Source organism: Triturus cristatus, chromosome 3_2 (assembly GCF_964204655.1).
Source record: "Triturus cristatus chromosome 3_2, aTriCri1.1, whole genome shotgun sequence".
NCBI lineage: Eukaryota > Metazoa > Chordata > Amphibia > Caudata > Salamandridae > Triturus > Triturus cristatus.
In genome coordinates this window covers 901,043,342-901,064,180 of record NC_140584.1, presented here as the reverse complement: position 1 = coordinate 901,064,180, position 20,839 = coordinate 901,043,342, and the positions used below count along the sequence as shown (strand labels likewise).

Here is a 20,839-nt window from a genome sequence, read left to right as displayed (position 1 = left end):
CAAGCGTGAGACACTCCTTCTGCATCCTACAGAATGTCTCCCTTGTGGTCCCACCCCCAACTTGCCAACCAGTAATTTCAGGCAGGTCACCCAGGGTGGTAATATTCTCCCTGGTTTGCTCAGGGGCTTTGTTCGCAGGAGCCCCATCAAGCTTAACTGTGGGAACTTCAGGGGCTTATTTCTCATGCACCCTAAACCTCTCCTTCTTGGCAGCTGTCTGAGCCATTGTTCCAGGCTCCAAATAACCTTGGCGCCCATTTCAGGCAGCAATGGATCATGTGGTCATACAGACCCACTCAGGCAATCAAACAGCTCCAATTGTGACCTGAGCTCTACCTCCCTCCAGGCAGTGTGCTCCAGTTCATTGCCTAACAGACAACCTGACGGCATGGCAGGGATCATAGCTACTTTCAGAGAACCTGAGCCCTCCCACTCAAAGAGAACTAGAGCCACTAGTAGATGGCTCTCGTGATGGTAGGCAACTATGGCTTGGTGGAATGTGTTCAAAAGGACCTACTCTGATGACACCAGCTAACTCTGGACAGTAGTCATACTGGCTCCGGTCTCTCTCAGCGCCTTTCACCTGCTGCCTCGTGAGGGGGACATACTGTCTAATCCTGGAAGTATTAGCAGGCAGACTGGGACTGGTTACTACTGCTCCCTTGAGAATTATTTAGGGAGCCTTTAGAGAACTCCTTACTTTTAAGTTTGTATCCCCCCCCCTTTCTTCTGGTTCAAACCCGGACCACCTTTGTGGGAATTCTCACCCTCACCCCCAGATACCTTTTTGGACACCCTGGTGCTAGCCCAGAGGTCCGACTCCCGACCAAGCTTCCTGGGGTCAGCCAGCTTGCTGTTAACTTGGTACTGGCGCAACTCTGTAAAACAGATCCTGAGCATTTGCTCTCTCATGATCAAATTGTACAACCTAACAATCATTAACTTTTCTGCCCCGCACCCCATCGTTAAGTGCATTGTTGGAGTAATCCACAAAATCTACCCAGGATTGACTGGGGAGTTTCTGGCTGCCTCTGAACCCTATGGGGTACTTCTCAGGGGTCAGCCCACATTTGCCCAGTAAAATGTACTTCATGGGGGTGTACTTGGTTTGGTCCCCATCCACTAGTGTCAGTAGTGTGTCCCACCCCACAGTAGGTATGTGTTTCCACAGACCATTCCACCAGTGCTCTTCCGGTACCTTGTTAACCCTCAGTGTGACCTCATAGGCACAAAACTATTTGTCTATGTGAACTACTACCACATAACTTGGCACCAAATCCTTGGGTATGCAAACTCCTTTTTCTACCTCAGACACTGCAGGTATGCTCCTACAATCACTTCTGAAATTTGCCTGCCGAGCCTAGATGTCCAACTCTTTTAGAATCAGTTCATGAGCCAGTAAAACTTTCTTTTCTTCCAAGTCCCTTTCAGCCTTGGCCTCCTCCATGGCCAGTATCCTTTCCTCCATTTTTAAATGGACCAGCTGCAGTTTAAATTTTCTCTCTTCTCTCCTCTCCCCCAGTTCCTCTGGGGATAGGCCATGGGGAGGGAATGCTCCCTGCCCTTGCAGGGGGCTCCATTCCAGTGGGTAAGTCAACCCTTTCTACTGAAGGCTCCTCCATCACCTTGACTTATCCTGTGGTCTTACCAGTTATGGAGTGAGCTTCTGCCCAGATCCTCAGAGCCTTTTGCAGTTCCACCTACCTGGTGGTGCTCTTGGTAGGAAGTTCAAACTCCTTGCAGAAGTCCTTGAGCTGGGCTAAAGTGTATAGCTCCATGTTAGCCAGCCCAAATCCTATGCTCGCTGGTGTGGTTGCAAATCCAACAGACAGACATGATTTTGGAAAATCCAAAAATGCTATTCAGGGAGAATTTAAAATTTGAATGGGTCTCGGATGTGGAATAGTAATATACACCAAATCAATGTAAGACACTGTACAACCCCAAGTCCTATCCTCAATGCTGATCACTAATGTTAGAAATTGGGTTGGTACCTTACTGGGTCTACCTAGTCAAGACGCAACCACAATCCTAATCAGGGTAAGAAGTAGGCAACCTTAAATTAACCTGTACTAACCCCTTGGTAGCTTGGGAGAGAGCAGTCGGGCTTAACCTTAGAAGCAATCAAGTTAGAAAACCAGAATTTCATTTAATAAATAACCAAATATAGACCAAAATGACAAAACTCCAATCTGTATTATCAGAGTTATGAATTTTTAAAGAATACTCTGTAAAATAGTGCCTAGAAACAAAGCACCTACAGTGTCTATATGGTCGTGCAAAGTCAAACGTTCAGGCCCACAGCTATGAAGCGCTAGTCCGATGCAGTCTCAGATTAGTCACGTGAAGGTTTACATTCTCAAGTTTTGTGCCAAGAGTCCAGTTCGTGGGAAATATGTTCACCGAGAGCAAGCAGAGCGTCACTCGTGATAGTCGGCAGGACACGAAGAGCAGGCCAGGATTCGCGGTTGGCAGGGCTGGAGCCACGCAGTGGCGATCCATGCAGGCAGACGTTGCTAGCTGTACGAAGAAACAAACTTGCAGTGGCTCACACTAGTTTCAGGTACGAGCGGCGCGATTCCAGTGCGAACGGGCCCATTCGCAGTTGTGAAGAGCCCAAAAGCTTAAGACCTCGAGGACCACACCAAGGACCCAGGACCTAAGAGGCACCTCTTGGGGGGGTCGGGAACTTGAAGATGGGTCCATGAGCTGTGGGGAGCCTGTTATGTCCCTGAGGCTCACATGAGGAGGCCAGCAGACTAGCCCTTTGAGTCACTCTGGCCCAGAAGTGTACTGAAATGGTGGTGCCCAAGGTCCAGTACTTATACCCAGTGCAGCCTTTGAAGTGGTAAGACTTCAAAGATAGGCATTTCAAGTGCACAGAGGTCATTTTCTTCCTGCCCTGGTCCCAGACTCCCTACAGGGGGTATGCAGCCCTTTGTGTGAAAACAGGACACAGCCTATCCTATTTAGGTGTAAGTGAGGCTGGGTCCAGCTTCTCCCTCCCATCCTTCCAGGATGGCCAATCAAGTCACAACTAAGCTCGCATTCTGTGTGGGTATCTATGGGGAATACACAAAGTCCAGCTGTCACTCACCCCAGACATGATCAGAGACAGGCAGCAGGCACCAAATGGCTAAAGTAAGAAAATGCCAACTTTCTAAAATAACCCTTTCTAGAATTGCAATTTAAAATCTGACTTCACCATAAGTTTGTATTTTAAGTTGTGATTCCAGAGACACCATATTGGAGGCATGCATATCTCTCCCTTTGGAAATTACTCTTATACAATGCAATAAGGTAATCCCGATGTTCTCCTATGAAAGATATAGGCTCTACAGTAGTGAAAAACGGATTTAAAAGTTGACTACCAGGACATGTAAAACCTAAAAGTTCATGTCCTCCTTTTTAAATACATTTCACGCTGCCCTCTGGGCTGTCCAGGGTCTACCCGTGGGCCTGGCTAAATGGTTTATTTTGCCAGGTCGACATGGTAATGTAACCTCACACAAAGGCTCTGCGATGGCAGGCCTGAGCTATGGTTAGAGGGCTACTTAAATGGGCAGCAAAATAAGTACTGCAGGCCCACCAATAGCATTTAATTTACAGGCCCTAAGCACATGTAGTGCACTTTACAAAAGACTTAGAAGTAAATGAAAAAAGCCAATTGGGGATGAACTAATATTACCATGTTTACTTGAGAGAGCACAAGCACTTTAGCACTGATTAGCAGTGGTAAAGTGCGCGGAGTCCTGATCCTCATGTAAAGCGCTCTGATACCTCCGGGTCTAGCCAGCGCTATATAAAACTTTGCATATAAATAAAATAAATAATACCAGCAATAACTGTTGTGTAGTTTCAACCTCAGCGTTTGTGGACAGCATAACTGTTGGAATGGTGCCAGACAGATTCCATGCCCCCCTCAGGATATGTCATCCTATAGGCCTGCTAGCTCACAGAAAATGATAGTGATCAGAGGTATTAGGGCAGTGAACGGAAAGAAAAGTTCCACTATTGTGCTAAAACAGTGTATACATGCAAGCATATAAAACAATATAGAAATCTGGCATACTCCTACTATGCGTCCCCTAACCTAAGTGTCTAGGGCATGTGTATGTGTTCTGCCAAGAATACCCATACCAACCCCTATTGCCTGAAGGGAAAGAATGTAGGTCCCCGTAATGGTCACAAGCTTGACACCCCTCGTAAAGAAATCAGCAGGCTGCTGGGCCGAAGCATCAGCATGTAGAGGCCTCTCCAATGACATGGAAACAGATGTCTATTTATAAGAAAAGGCATTCGTGCCTTGGGAAGAGATCTTGATCACGCTGCCATTGTTTGTGTGTTATAGATAGCTGTGTCGCCATATGTACAAAAACAACAAGCACATTTGCACAACGTATGCATAAACCTTATACACTGTGTCAAGGTGGCATGATAGTGCTTTTGCAAAGTGGATTTTGTAAGCAAGAATAGTTTCTAAGAAACTAATTCAGATTGTCACTGTTGCTAATGTGTTTCAGAAGTCATCGTGTACAAATTTAGACAACTTTAGGAAATACCCTATACATATAAAATGGCAGTGTTTTCTTCCAGGCCTAACTGGGACACATGACAAAACGAGTTCAGAATAAGTGGAGGAGAAAGGCAAAATGTTAGGGGAAGACCACTCCAAGGCTGTCAGGTCTAACACCAATCCTCTCACTCTTCAGTCTATGCTCTAATCTGTCTGAGATGGTTTATGCTATTTACATTGTGAATGGTTTTCGGGTACTGGTCCCATTATAAACAAGTATTGGTATAGCCAATAGGTCTCGCTTTTGGGACCTTCTAAGTATTTAGTTATGCAGCACAATATCCTTGGTGCAACCACATCAACTGTTGCGTGGCTAAACACTTATAAGGTGCCAAAAGCGAGACCTATTGGCTATGCCAATGCTTGGTGTGGTTATGTGTGTGGTTGTGTGTGTGTGGTTGTATATGGGTTTGTGGGTGTGGGTGCAGTTGTGGGTGTGTGGTTGGGTGTGTGTGGTGTGGGTGGTTGGGTGTGGGTGGTTGGGTGTGGGTGGTTGGGTGTGGGTGGTTGGGTGTGGGTGGTTGGGTGTGGGTGGTTGGGTGTGGGTGGTTGGGTGTGGGTGGTTGGGTGTGGGTGGTTGTGTGTGTGGTCGTGTGTGTGTTTGTGGGGCTGTGTGAGTGTGGTTATGTGTCTTTGGTTATGTGTGTGTAGTTATGTGTGTGTGTGGTTGTGTGTGTGGTTGTGTGTGTGGTTGTGTGTGTGTGTGGTTGTGTGTGTGGTTGTGTGTGTGGTTGTGTGTGTGGTTGTGTGTGTGTGTGTGTGTGTGTGTGTGTGTGGTTGTGTGTGTGGTTGTGTGTGTGGTTGTGTGTGTGTGTGTGTGTGGTTGTGTGTGTGTGTGTGTGTGTGGTTGGGTGGTTGTGTGTGTGGTTGTGTGTGTGGTTGTGTGTGTGGTTGTGTGTGTGTGGTTGTGTGTGTGTGGTTGTGTGTGTGGTTGTGTGTGTGTGGTTCTGTGTGTGGTTGTGCATGTAGTTGTGCGTTGGGTTGTGCATGGGGTTGTGTGTGTGGTTGTGTGTGGTTGTGAGTGGGGTTGTGTGTGTGTGGGTTGTTGTGTGTGTGGGTTGTTGTGTGTGTGGGTGGTTGTGTGTGTGGTTGTGTGTGTGGGTGGGTGGGTGTGTGTGTGGGTGGGTGGGTGTGTGTGTGGGTGGGTGTGTGTGGTTGTGTGTGTGTGTGTGGTTGTGTGTGTGGTTGTGGTTGTGTGTGTGGTTGTGTGTGTGGGTGGTTGTGTGTGTGGGTGGTTGTGTGTGTGGGTGGTTGTGTGTGTGGGTGGTTGTGTGTGTGACTGTAATACTAAAAGCATCTCAAAATAAAGGAACACAAACATCGAGTTTGTGGAAAGAGAAAGCACGTTGTAAGTCAAACGGGCGCAGCAAAGCATTGACACAACAACAAAACATGATCACTTAGCGAAGACTGAGTGCTGATAATGGATACACACAGCCCATCATCTTAAGAGTTCGATTGCAGCCAATGTGCACTCAATCCTGCCCCCTCCTTGTGAATTGCACCCCATATTTCATAAGTTGTAACTGCTGCACCCACCATAGTGCTTTGAGATCTAAAGCGCTACATAGGTCTAATCGATTAACCAGTCGCCAACATGCTGTGCTTTTAAAGAGAATGTGCCAAAAGTTTCCAGCTTCCTCATCATGTCCTCAGGAAAGCACCAACGAAAGGACTCCCTGAATATTGCAACGGACATGAAGCAGCCGCTGCGATCAGAAATAAACACTGTGAACGTTGTCTAGTTTCACAGTAACATTTCCTTAATGTTCTTTAAGTCACAAAACAGTAATACTAAAAGCATCTCAAAATAAAGAAACACAAACATCGAGTTTGTGGAAAGAGAAAGCACATTGTAAGTCAAACGGGCGCAGCAAAGCATTAACACAACAACATGTTCTTTGATGTTCTTTGAACGAGAACATCAAAGGGGCGCCGCAAAAGTGGTCGCGGGTCAAGGTGAAAGTGATCGCGGGCGCTTAATGAGCATGACGAGGTTTGCCATATGGCGCCTCTGCTCCTAAGCGCGCACATGCACTGTAGCTCTAGGCTGGCCGTGGTAGGACTTTTTTGAGCCCTCACAAAAAGTCGCGCCAGACCAGTGCATGCGCTGGGTCAGGCGAGACCTAAAAACACTCTGATGCCCATAGGCCAAGTCCACACTATATATACGGGAACATTGTTTGTATTTCATTCCAATTGCATCTGTATAGTGCTATAACGCTGATGAGGCACTGGAAAGCATTTTTAGACAAACGGTTTTAGTGCTGTGTGTGATAAGAATTGCGCTGGTGTTGCTACTCCCATGGTATGTATTCAATTAAAAGGCATGAGATTGGACGCCAAGGCTTATAAGGCACCCATGTATGGATGGAGATGTGCGTGAATGCAGTGTCGCCCGTGCAAGGAAAGTTTTGAGTAAAGCATAGTACAATAGAGGGAAGGGTAGCTGTGGATGTGCTTACTGCCCAGGGAGGTGATTTAGGCCAGGTTAGGGCAAGTACGAAGATTAAGGTTCAGAGTTGAATTTCAGCAGTGGAGCACACAACAGGCAAACCTTTGTCACTGTATTAAATTACAATGAATGGCAAGGGCGAGGTGTACCTGGTAGTGGAGGGGGAGGTGGTCAGGGTACATGGGAGGAGGAGCATTTGTGTAGACGTGGAAGGAGGTACCATGGTGATGGAGCAGTAGTGCTATGAAGAGTGAGGTGCCATAGTCTAATTAAGAGGAAAGAACGAATAGTTTCTTACCTGTCGGTGTAGTTTTGCAGCTTGAAGATCTTTCTTGATTCACTATGCTGTGCATTATTCCGCGATCTTGTGGTTGGGTCCGGATTCGTAGTCTTTTCTTTGTTTTTTTTTTGTTTTTTTTGTAGCCCAGGTGGGCGGCGACGACCCACCATTTGGTGCACCTCCCGTGACGTTGTCGTGCTTCCTGCGGAAGTCCCACCTTTGGGGCGCCATCTTCGGGTTCTTTTTTCCTTTCCTTTCCTTTTTTTTTTTTTTTTTTTTTTAACCCTAGGCGATTGATTAATCCTTCTTGTCCATTTTTCTGTACGTTTTCCTTCCTTTTGATCTTTTCCATTTTACCCCCTTTTCCTCCAGCCTCATCTTCCTGGCAGAGGTGGGTGGGATCGCTAGTGAATCCAGAAAGATCTTCAAGCTGCAAAACTACACCGACAGGTAAGAAACTATTCGTTATGCAGCGTGAATCTTTCTGGATTCACTATGCTGTGCATAGACTTTGTAGCGGTTTTCCTAATTTTGTGGCGGCTGGGTGGTAGATGAGCGTTGGTCGTTGAAAATGTGTTGAAGCACCTTCTGTCCAACCTGTGCTTCCTTGTTCATCTGAATGTCCACGCAGTAGTGTTTCGTGAATGTGTGCACAGATGCCCAAGTTGCCGCGAGACATATGTCCTGGATGGGCGTGTTCGCCAGGAAGGCAACGGTGGCTCCCTTCTTCCTTGTGGAGTGAGCCTGAGGCCCCTCCGCTAGCTCCTGTCCAGCCTGTTTGTGGCAGAATTGAATAGTGAGGGCAATCCATCTAGCGATGGTGCCCTTAGTCACTGGCCTACCCATGAAGCTAGTAGCAAAGGACACAAACAGCTGCTTCGACTTCCTGAGATCCTTGGTTCTCTCAATGTAGTGCATCACCGCTCTTCTTGCGTCGAGGGTGTGCAGGGCCTTTTCTGCGTTTGAAGTCGGGTTTTGGAAGAAACTTGGTATCTGAATACTCTGATTCATGTGGAACGCCGACACCACCTTGGGCATGAAGTGTGGGTCCGTCCTCAGCACTACCCTGTCCTTGTGAATCTGAATGTAGGGTTCCTGTAGTGTTAGTGCTTGAAGCTCGCTCACTCTGCGTAGTGAGGTGATGGCCACTAGAAAGGCCGTTTTCATCGTCAACATTTGCAGTGTGGCCTTGTGAATGGGTTCAAACGGTGCCTTCATGAGCTCCGTCAGAACCACGTTTAGATTCCATGCCGGCGGCGGCACCCTTTTCGGAGGGGCCATTCTTTTGGCTCCTTCCATGAATCTCTTCACCACCTGCGAAGTGAAGAAACTTCCACCCTTTTCACCTCTGGTGTATGCAACGATCGCCGCTAGGTGTACCCTTATGGAGCTCGAGCAGAGGTTACTCTTTAGAAGGTGTGTGAGGTACCTCAGTACTGTTGAGTCTCTTGTCATTCTGTTTTGCAGGCCCTTCTCCCTGCACCACACAGTGAATCTCTTCCATTTTGCGCTGTAGCATTTTCGTGTAGTTGGTTTCCTTGCCTCCCGTAGCACTCGCATAGTGCTCGGAGGCAAATCTTAGGTGTGCGAACTCTAGGTCTTCAGGAGCCATGCCGCCAGGTTGAGGGTCTCTGGCTCTGGATGCAGGACCTCTCCGTTTTGCATTGAGAGCAGGTCCTTTCTCCTCTCGAACCTGTATGGATTGCCTTGTGCCATTTCTTGAATTTGTGAGAACCATGTCTGCTTTGCCCACTGCGGAGCCACTAGGATCAGTCATGTTGCTGGTTCTGCACTTGTCGAGCACTCTGTGCAACAGGGGTATCGGTGGAAAGGCGTAGGCAAATGTCCTCGACCAGCTTATCCATAGGGCATTTCCCTGGGATTGCTGATCTGGTTGCCTGGACGCGAAGCTTTGGCATTTCGCATTTTGGCGTGTTGCAAATAGGTCTATTGTGGGAGTTCCCCATCTCCGGAAAAGCTTCTCCGTTTCCTGGCCATTGAGCTCCCACTCGTGCGATGCCGAGGTCTGCCTGCTTAGCCAGTCTGCCTCCACATTGTCCTTCCCCGGTAGGTGAATTGCCAGTAGATCTATCCTGAGAGGTATGGCCCATCTCCAAATCTCCTGAGCCAGAGAGGAGAGAAGGAACGACTGTGTCCCCCCCTGTTTGTTGATGTAGAACATTGCCGTGGTGTTGTCTGTTTGAACCAACACCCTCTGGTTGTACAGGTGCCTCTGGAATGCCTTCAGGGCTAGCAGGATTGTTTTCAACTCGAGGTAATTGATATGGTGAACCGCATCTGCTCGAGCCCACAGACCCCTCACTCTGAGGTTGTCCATGTGCGCTCCCCATCCCTTTTGCGATGCGTCCGTGGTAATGGTAATTGTTGGGTTTGGTGGTGTCAGGCTTCTCCCTCCTGTCATGTTGTCTCTGTTCCACCAAGTTATCTCCTCCTGCACTGCGTGCGTAACAACCACTAGATCCTCCCAACTTCCGTTTGCTTGTGACCATTGCTGTTGTAGCCATTCCTGGAATGGTCTCATGTGCAGGCGTACATTCGGCACCAGCTGGATAAACAACGCCATCATCCCCATCATCTTGCTCACTGACCTCACTGTCAGAGCTCGCCCCTTCTGGTAGAGCCGCGTCTCCTTCAGCAGGGCATCTGTCCTCCTGTCGCTGGGTACCACTGTTCTGTTCAGGGAGTTGATTTTTGCCCCCAGGAAAATCTTCACCTGCTCCGGTTCCAGCGATGACTTCCCCCAGTGAATCGAGAACCCCAGATTCGTGAGAGTGTCTGTTACGCGTTTTGCGTGCCTCTCGCACTTCTCGCGTGAGTTTGCCTTGACCAGCCAGTCGTCTAAGTAGGGGTAGACTTGTATCCCCTGCCTTCGTAGGTGGGCCGCGACCGCCGACAGGCATTTTGTAAAAACCCTTGGCGCCGATTTTAATCCGAAGACCAGGGTTGTGAACTGGTAGTGTTCCTGGTCGATGTTGAACCTTAGAAGGCCCTTGTGTCTTCTGTTTATTGGGATGTGCAGGTAGGCATCCTTGAGGTCCACGGTGACCATGAAGTCCCCGTCTCTTATTTGGGGCAGTACCTCCTGCAGCGAAGTCATTTTGAACCTTTGCGTTCTGATGAACTTGTTTAGGTACCGCAGGTCCAGGATGGGTCTGAGGTTTCCGTCTACTTTCGGGACCACGAAGTAGTTTGAGTAGACCCCCTTGTTGCGTTCCCTGAACGGCACTGCCTCTATGGCTCTCTTTTCTAGAAGTTTCCGTGTTTCTTCTCTGAGTAGGGCCAGTTCTTGAGCCGATTTCTGCCTTCCCTTTGGTTTCCTGTTTGGAGGTTTTTTCTCCAAATCTACGCAGTATCCGTACTGCATGACGTTCAGTATCCACTTGTCTGTGGTTATACGCCGCCACTCCTGAAGGTAGAACCTCAGTCTTCCGCCTACTGGTGTTGTATGCTCGTAGGCTTTTGATTCTTCTCTCCCCCCCGATGTTACTGTTTTGCGCCTCACCCTTGGGGGCATGTCGAGGGTAGGCGTCCTCCTGCGTGCTGAGTCACTTTGATGAGGGCTGATCACCCCCTCTCCTCCTCTGGCCACGTCCGTTCCCTCTCCAGCGAAAGGACTGGCCCAGAGGTTGGTACTGCCAGTTTTGCTTCTGTTGACCTTGACCGTGACTTTCACCCTGCTGACCCTGCTGGAACGTCTGGTGCGACGCCCCCTGCTGGCTTCCTCCCCTACCGTAGGGTCTCCTCGATGGATTGCCTCGCCTCATTCCCCTCAGCTGTAGGGCCCCCATGGACCTCGCCGTTTCGTTTTCTTTTTTCAGCTGGGTGAGTTTCTCGTCTACTGTTGCTCTGAACAGTGTCTCTCCGATGAAGGGGGTGCTAAGGATGTTGTTCTGCACCTCCGGTTTGAATCCCGAGATTCTTAGCCATGCATGCCTTCTCTCGGTGACCCCTATGGCCATGAGTCTTGCTGAAGTCTCTGCCCCGTCTAACGCCGTCTTTATACAGGAGTTGGCGATGTTTTTGCCTTCGTCTACCAGGTGCGAGGCTCTCTGGCGGTATTCTTCGGGGAGGTGCTTTACTAGCTCCCCCATCTTGTCCCAGTGCTGATACTGGTGTCTATTGAGGAGTGCATTGGAATTCGCCATGCGCCAGTGCATTGCGGCGTTCCTCTCGACTTTTCTTCCTGTGAGGTCTATCCTCCTGCTCTCTTTATCAGGTGGTGGGCCCGAAGTTGCTGGTACGTTGGCCCTTCTCCTGGCCGTGGAAGCTATGATGGAGTCGGCGGTGACGCTACCTTTGATGTAAGGGGGGTCCAGGGAAGAGTGCTTATACTTCTTCTCAGTCCTGGGCGTGATCGAACGGCAGGTCGCTGGTTCCTTGAAGGCTTCTCTCCCCTGATTCATCACACTTTGTAGCATGGGGAGGAATTGGCTCCTCGTCTGGATGGGGAGCAGGGTCTCGAGGAGAAAATCGGCTTTCGGCTTCTCTTCGTCGAGTTTGACGCCGAAGGCTGTCGCTGCGCTCCTGACCACCATATTGTACACCCCGATGTCGTCGGGTGGCGAAGGCCTCGAAGGGTACGTGTCCACGGGCTCCTCCGGGTTTTCGGTGTCGAGATCCTGCCATTCGATGTCGTGGCTGGTAGATGGCGCCGAGCCGTAGAACGACTGCTGGTCTTCTTCCTCGGCTTCGCCGTCATGATAGGTCTCGTCTTCCTCTTCGAGATCCCTCGTCAGGCCCTCGGTGTCGAATTCGACCTCGACGAAGTCCGTCGGTGGAACCGTTGGAATCTTGAATTCCTTCATCTTGGCGTCGAACTCCTTCTTCCTTTGAAGGATGTTCTCCATTTCGGCCTCGAGCCGCCTCTTCTTTTTCTCCATCTCGGAGATGCTTTCGGCGTCGACCGCGGGTCTTTGACGAAACTTGCGTCGACGTCGACCGTTCTTTCTGCGTCGATCGTCCCGTTTCCTGGGTTGTCTTCGACGACCCTTGCTTTTCGGCGTCTTTCGGCACCAGGGAGTCCTTTTCGAAGGATCCGCTCGGCCTCTTGTCCATGGTTCCCCCTTTGGTCGAAGTTTTCGGCGCCGGGGCTCCCTTCGTGGACTTTGACTCTGATTTTCTCGAGTCACCCTCGTGTTTGAGGTATTTTCTGTTTTGCGCTCGACGATTCTCCTACCTCGTCTTCTTTTTTCTTGTCGGTCTCTACGACCGTGAAGTTTTCGGCTGCCTCGGCGACGTTGTCCTCATCGTCCGTGGAGAGGCCCAGATCGTAGAGTGACGGGGCCTTACCCTTGCCATCCATGCTGGCGTTGGCTCTTCTCTGCCGATCTCTCACCCGGAGCGTCTTCGGCGCGAAGGCTGAGCAGGCGTTGCAGTCCTTACTCTGGCGTTTGACCGTTAGGCAGAGGTTGCAGACCGGATGCTGGTCCTTCTGCGCGAACTTGTGGTGGCAGTTTGGGCAGAACTTGAATGGCGTCTTGTCCATTGCGCTCAGGGCCTCTGAGTGCGCATTCTCCAAGGTCGTTGAAGAAAAAAGGCGCAGAACCTCCTTTCTTCGCGCTCCTGATGAAATCTCTTCCTTTCCCGTGATATCTTCGTAGTATTTATTGACGAAACTCGCTTTTCTTTCTTCTTCCTTCGATTGTAATTCTGGAGCTTCCCGATGACGATCCAGACCCAACGGCGGAAAAAAGAATCTGAAGATGGCGCCCCAAAGGTGGGACTTCCGCAGGAAGCACGACGCAGTCACAGGAGGTGCACCAAATGGTGGGTCGTCGCCGCCCACCTGGGCTACAAAAAAAAACAAAGAAAAGACTACGAATCCGGACCCAACCACAAGATCGCGGAATATCCAGAAAGATTCACGCTGCAAAACAGCAATGCCATGTAGAAGTTGGAGCAGTATTGCAACGAGGAAGGGGGTGCAGTACTGTAACGAGGTGCACGTGTCCAACTCTATCATCATATCTCTCTAGCCAATATGTTCTAATTTGTACACATGCCATGCCCACCTATCCAGTTTCAAAAGCTTGGCAGCTGTTATAAAGGTAGGTATTTTGTTTATAAAGCATGTTCATTTTGTCATTTTTCGTCTTTGTATGAAATTGGTGCTGCTCCCAGGTTAGATCAGCTGCAAAACTGGCGAATTCTGTTTCAATGCACTCTTCACTTCAACTTCATGTTTACTAGTCTGTAACACGAAAGTCAAGAAAACTGCCATTCCAGGGTTAATTTGCATTTCCAGAATACCATGGGCGCTAACCACCGATTTGGGCTGCTTTCTTCTGTTAAATTGTCTTTTAGCTCCGCCAGTCATCTGCTCGAACATTGCGCGTGGACAGCACAGAGTGCGTGGGAAGTGCACCCTGGCTCTCAAGATCACCCTCACTTTGAAAACTTTCCAGATTATACCTTTATATACCACTCTGTTCTGGTTTTCCACAGCTCATTTTCTCTGCAGGACCCTACAGCCTCTCCCTCCTGCTGATCTCAATGTGAAAATTGGAAGCAAAACAGAGGTTAGTGGGAGCCGACCAATGGTGAGCAATGGGGGGGGGGGGGGAGCGGGGGGGGGTAATGTTCTTGGTAAGCCACATTATGCTTTTTGGGGTGACCTAAAAACGTGCAGCTGAACATGTGGGAAACTTTCACTGGAGCTGGCTCGCTGTGGCTGAACCACATGAACAATACCCGTGCCTTTTTACCATAGCCAGTGGGCAACTAAAATGAGGGCTTTGAGCGATTCACCTCAAATGTAATGAAGCAGGGTGGGTGAAGTCAGCTAATTATAGGAGACCGGTGTCTGGAGATATGAGTGTCAGCATGACAAAGGATGTTAAAAGTGGAATAAGACAGCAACCATTAATCTCTCCAAGAAACCAGGAAGACTCTTTCAAACTATATAATTTAAACCAGCTAAACCGAACCAGCACTTTGTCTCTACATTTTACAAAATGTAGAACATATTTGTTACAACAGACCATAACCTCACAATTTTTCACAGGCCATTTGCTGCCTTTACATCCGATATGCCAAACACATCGCCACGGTACACTGTAAAGCATTGGCACACAAAGCCACACGCTGGCATAAAATTACCACAGTACATTGTAAAGCCTCGGCATGAAGCGCCAGGCGGTGGAAGAAAAGCAGTATGTGCCACACAGATCACCAACAGGATGAGTCTACATTTCATACCTCAAAGCAACAGTCCATTTGCCGAACTCGGAAACCTGTTGCTCACTTGTGCTCACTGAGCCCATCAACTCTGAGAAGTGGCAGCAAAAGCAACAGCGCTTTGCCTTTCAGCACCCAGTGGTATTTCTGAGAAAACCCAAACGATTTAAAAATTATTACAAACGTCATACAGCAAGCTTTGTGATACATCCAATACAAAATTGGAATTGGTCTTAGAATCTGAAACAGATTTCTGTTAAGGGGCCTTCACTGGGCAACCAAGATAAATGCATTCTAAAAAAGGTACTTCATATTAACTTTCATATTAGAAAGTATATCAAAAAGAAAGACATACTTACCATAGTAACTGTAGCCCTCTTGTTCCATAGCTCCTTCACATTATTAGCCTGCAGCAAGAATTGTACTCTGCGTGGACATCTTTGAAAAATGAGGCAATGATATGCACAGCCCATTTTAGGGTACCTAGCACCCTGCTCTCTGGACCAATCCAAAGAGCAGGATGCCGGTCAAGCCAGGCAAGTTGACTGTGAATGTGTGGTAAGAACGTTGAGTTTGACACAAAAAACAGAGTATAGGCAGCTATCAAACTTTAAATAATAATATGCCTGGCCGTTTACTTCGTCTTGGACCCTCTGATGGAAAAGATGTAGGCCATCCGGAGGACAACCACAGGAAAGCTGCATTCATGCATCCAAGGGAGGGAGTAATACGACTGATGGGGGCTTAGCGAGCTGAAAATCTTACTTTTGGACTTCTGTGACAGCAGTAGGCTTTACAAGATGGGCCTACTAACAAAAGCTGACTGACTGAAGTACAGAAGAAGGCACTTTCTCATACACAATTTGGGGGTGCAGAATTTGGACAAAATAGTCAAGAACTCTCCCACACAGTTGAAACTTCAGTCCCGCGGATGCCACAATGTCACATGAAGCATCCTGAATGATGCTGACGTCGCCAGAACTAATCTCACCCTGTGTCCCCTTGCACTACTGATGGCTAAAAAACGGCATTGTGCTAGAATGTGGAAATTCAACATGCGCAAAGAGAGTGAGGTAGTGCATACACTGTGAATTCTGTCAGTGGATGCCAGTAAAGCATTTCATTCTGCGAAATTGTCCTAAATATTATGGGTGTTTGAGAAAATGGGATTAAGCTCCAGACAAGTGACATGGATTAAGCCGCTTTATAGGTCAGCAATGCTAGGGTTATGTTGAACTGAAGGTTGCCTCACCCCTTCTGTAACAGAGGCACCAGACAGGTTTTTCCCACAGCATCAATTCCTTGTGCTGTGGTGCTGGAGGCACTTGCACGTAGGATACAAAAAAGATGCATAATTAGGGGAGTGACATAGTGCCTGGAGTGGAAAAGACAAAATCAGGTTGCAGGGAGACAATATTTTGTCACATATCACAAGCTTTACAAAAAAATAACTATTTCGGATAATATTTCAGATCTTCAGCTGGTTCTTGGGTTTTTTAATTAACTGGGGAAAGTGAATACTGTACCCTGCACGCGAGTGGCAGCGCACAACCAACACTACTTCTCCACTTAACATAAATACAGAAGGCTTTAAATAGCTGAGCATATCTGCAACAAGAACTGAAAAGAGTTTTTTTTAGTTAAGAACCGCTACCTGATCGTTGCGGGCAGAGAGTGCCCCCGAGTGGACTCCCCCCGCGGTCTCTTCTAGTGTTAGAACATGATAGAATGCTCTTGCCTTCTTTATATTTCGGAAAGAGCGCTTGTGGATTTGCCAAGTGCTCTTGTGGGTCACAGACTTTTTTTCTTAAACGCCCTTCACATTTTACAGGATTCCTTATGGGAGGGTGGTGCACCAAGAATCTCCTTGCAGATCCTCTTTAAGAGGTTTATGATGGGGGAATCTTCCTGAATGATGGGCAGAATTATTATTCGGGAATAATCAACGAGTGGGTTTTTACGGATCAGAGTGATCCATCTCGTAATATAGCTACATTTGCAATGGGTTGGAAGGGATACCGGCACTATCGATTCAGGGGAAGGACACTCGTATCCCTGTTCTCTCCAACAAAGGTGATAATAAGATAGACAGGACCACCACTGGCACAGGATGGAAAGAAAGCAATCCATAATACTCCATTATGCATAGAAAAATGTATGAAGGAGGTCAAGAACCTAGGTTTCAAATACCGGGACAAGTACACAATTGGAATTGCTAACATGAGAAAACAAGCATTGGCATAGCCAATAGGTCTCGCTTTTGGGACCTTATAAGTGTTTAGCCATGCAAGTTGCATAACTAAATACGATAAAGGTCCCAAAAGCGAGACCTATTGGCTATGCCAATGCTGGTTTCTGTTTATTACTGCTCTGTAGTAATGGCGCCGCACGGGTGCCACCATTACTACATAGAAGTAATAAACAGGAGAAAAAGCAAGCATTTGCAATGCAATAGGTCTCGCATTAGGAAGAGTTAAAGCTATTGGCATTGCAAATGATAATACTTTTTATTAATCTTTTTGCTAAAAGTAACAAATAAATGAAAGCCATTGTTATTTAAATGGCAATCGCTCCTCGCATGTAAATGCAAGACCTATTTCCTTTGAAAGAAGCGGCTACTATTGCCCCTGGCTGTTTGAAAAGTGTAAGTGCACATGGCAGTGCTTGTTGCAGGAAAGCATGTTATACCTGCAGCAGGAGAAACACATCAAAGAAAATAATCTCTACGGATTAAATAAGATATAGTGTGTAACAACAGAAGTGAAAAGGCCAGTTGTTATGGGAGGTTAGGAATGTTGACAAGGCAGTACTAAGAAGGGACTAACAAGCTTAGCAAGGCGAGACCTAAAAAGGTACATTTGGTTGTACAGTGTGTTTGTGGATTCCAAGACTGTTGATCTTTAAAGGCCATTCAAACGTTTTCTTTAGCTTTTTCTTGAATGTAAAACCGTATACCGCATAATCTTGGATTGCATTATTTAAATCTTGGCATATTCCGGGCCAGAACATTGTAGGGTAAATATTTCCAATATTTGAGTAGTAGATATTCTGGCTGTGGTTTTTTTGCTGCAGGGTATTTTTGTGCTCTATATTCTGACAGTCTACCGCTCTCTAGAGTGACACTCCATTTCATGTCAGTGAGAAATACACACATTTTTTGCTTACAGTTTTTCAATATCTATCTTTTCCGGAAGTTTTAGGAGGTTTACTAGCAGGATGGGATGCGTTAATGAAGACTTCTTTTCTGAACAGTCATAGGCCCGTGTGCAGGGTGCGTGAGGTTAAAGACCTAAGGGGCTCTGTAAAAGGCGATGCGGAGGCTGCAGAAGAAAGGAGGGCGCGCGAGCAGCATGTGGAGGGAGCTTTACAAGGTTCTGCCTTCAGCTATCCATACATGGCGGTCTCTTCACCAGCACAGCGCTGGAGTGTCACAATGCGTGATATTATGATAATTAGGATGATATTCCAAACCCTGCACTTTGTACAAATCATCCGTTTACGATAGTGTACTTAGTATGGCATGCAACAACCAGATGAGCCTCATAACATTTTTTGCAGAAACGCAGACTATGCTTCACTAACATACGAGAAGCAGATTTTTTGTTGAAATAGGAGGTGGGGGGGGCAAGGTATCTAGTTATCCGTTTTTTTAAGATATGAGGACATGCATACTGGATGCTATTCTAACATCACAGCCATTGTTTCCTGTTATTTCGATGCGAGACAAACGAGCTGCACGAACGTTCTATTTTCGTTTGCAAACCACCATTTCCTGGTTCTCGCTTGCCACGCTGCATTGCTGTTTTTGCAGGCTCTGCGCCAGGGCTGGCAATTCGGAGCGTAGCGGGCAGAGAGCTCATTGCAGGGCTAATGAAAGGTGTCAAAAAGACAAGGCTGTGTCACTGTGGTAAAAAGTGCTGAGGTGACGCTACCAATGCGAAATGGTAAATGTAGCATTGTTCCACGTGTTAGTGCGTGTTTGAGGCACCTCGATAGGTTAGTTGTGAACTGTTGCTTTATAAACATTAAATGCTGTGCATTTAAATTGAATGTTTGGACGGCTATAGAGAATGCAAACTGTTGCATTTTTCCCCCTTGTAGTGCATGTTTTAATATGTATGAGAGCCCAAGTAATAGCTAACGAATGACCTGTGTTGTTGCTGGGGCCTCACTGTTCTTTCTGCCTGTTTTTTGCGAGCGTTTGAGGAATGTGCTTCCTTGAGATAAGCACAAGTGTTATGGGGCTCCCTTTGCTCGACCAGAAGAATTCCTTGGGTTTGCTTTTGAAGTGGAGTGGGGGGCGGGTGTTTTATGACCCCCTCCGTCCGTCTGCTTAGAAACCTTTTGCAGACGTGAGCTGCATCTGGTGCCGCGTTGTGTTGAGCCAAGGTATTTACTGGTTGTGATCAACAAAGGCTACCTACCGTACCTATATTTGTAATTACAGAAGTATAGACATTGTGTTTAGTAAAAGAAATGCATGAACTTCAAGTGATATGCCGCAGTTGTTTTTTAAAAAATGTAAGTGAAGTTAAATCCAACGTGGAGTTAGTAAATGGAATGGGTTTGTAAGAATACGCGTAGCAATGGTGAAAGGGTGTGCCTAACTGTGGTTTGAAAGCGCATATTAAGTGAGTGGGAAATCGATGGCGCCGTTGCTAAGAAGGGCTTTGCCTGGAACTGTGTGAAGGTGGCAAACAGTCACAGCATGTGACTGGAGCCCAGAACACTTTGCTCGACGGTGTGAATTACAGTGTAACAAGAGATGGTGAAAGAGATAGTTTAGAATGAGGCGCCAAAAGGATAGGCAAGAAAATGGAAAGGCTTACTAGTTTTTTGTGCGTAGTTTCAGGAACACTAAAAATGGTTTGACGTGTTAAACTTGCTAATATATAAACGTGCCTTTGTAGCTTGTGTAAAAACAAAAAAGTCTGTTATAGAAATGGGATATGAAAGGTTGGGATTGCTGCAAAATAGCTAAGAGGCACTTTCCTAACCGAGGTCAGGGCACTGCTCATTCAATTCTAATCTAAAATTATATTTGCAATACCTAAATGAATAATGCATCTTAAATATCTGCCCCTCTTACACACTCTGTTCTCTTTATGTTTTGTAAATCGTCATCATATGTTAAAGGAACTAATTCTACTGGGCGGCAGACCTTTTCACTTGCGATGTCTAGAAGGCACGCATTTCTCCTGAACGTACAAGAAAATGTCGAACCGGGCACTTCATTGAAGATGTGATGTTAAAGAATGATATAAGCTCAAAAATTACACTTTCCTCGCAGGTGTGGGGAAAGAGGGCATCGAAAACAAACAAACACCCAGGACGGTTAACGCTACTGACTGCATTTCACGGCCGAAACTTTTCCAATTGCATACAAACAAACACCCAGGACGGTTAACGCTACTGACTGCATTTCACGGCCGAAACTTTTCCAATTGCATTCTGCAGTTAACAACAACGTAAGGCTTTGGTCCTGACGCTTTGCAGTTCCATGGACCAGGGCATTCACAGCCTCCCAGAGATGAAGGGGTTCAGTCTGCGCGCGCCGGAGCACCCCGACATTTGTAGTCTGTACAAGAAATTAGAAGCAACCGGCTTTGTGCGTAGTTTCAGGAACACTAAAAGCAACCAGCTGATAAACAGCCAGAGAAGGAAACCTATAGGAATACACAGACAAAGTCAAAGAAAAACATGAAGCGATGGGGAGAGAAAGCGTGTGAGAGACAGCAAGAGAAGGAAAAATATAGGAAAACACAAAGTCAAAGAGGGACATGGAGCGATGGTGAGAGACAGCGAGTGAGATAGACAGCAAGAGAAGGAAAAATACAGGAAGAGATAGACAAAGTCAGAAAACTGTGTAAGACCCATAACGTGTCCAGGACAAGGATTTTATCAAGAAACGGGGAGAAAGAGTGCATAACAATGAAAGAGTACTTTTAAATCGCGCGTAGAGGAATTTCAAGGAGGGGGACAGCGGGTGGGAGAGGGGGAGGAAAAGCCAGCAATGCGAGAGAGAGGGAGGAGCAAGTGGGAGAGGAAAGGCTGCCATGCGAGAGCTTCAGGCTTGCAAGGGGGACAGCGGGTGGGAGAGGGGGAGGAAAAGCCGGCAATGCGAGAGAGAGGGAGGAGCGAGTGGGAGAGGAAAGGCTGCCATGCGAGAGCTTCAGGCTTGCAGCTGTGCGCGTGCACAAACATCGGGAACGCAAGCTGGAGGCCTGAAAAGCCACTGTTTGCACTTCCAAAACTCGCTTACTAAAAGTCTCGCCAGAGCAGCGCTAAAGCGCTGGCTCAGGCGAGACCTAAAAACTGGCACGCGGAGAAC

At 47.4% G+C, this 20,839-nt stretch overlaps 1 protein-coding gene across 2 annotated transcripts in view; it reads right to left on the bottom strand.

Moving 5' to 3' along the window:
- The window catches only part of ALDH3A2 (aldehyde dehydrogenase 3 family member A2), a 424,152-nt gene that overhangs the window by 37,052 nt on the left and 366,261 nt on the right, over positions 1 to 20,839 (bottom strand). Inside the window, exon 11 of one of the 2 annotated variants that reach the window (XM_085649335.1) lies at positions 14,530 to 14,655. The exons of the other annotated variant lie outside the window; for it this stretch is intronic. Within the exon in view, the coding sequence (XP_085505461.1) occupies positions 14,572 to 14,655 (84 nt within the window). The 3' untranslated portion in view covers positions 14,530 to 14,571. The remainder of the gene's footprint in view (positions 1 to 14,529; positions 14,656 to 20,839) is intronic. 2 annotated transcript variants of the gene reach the window in all.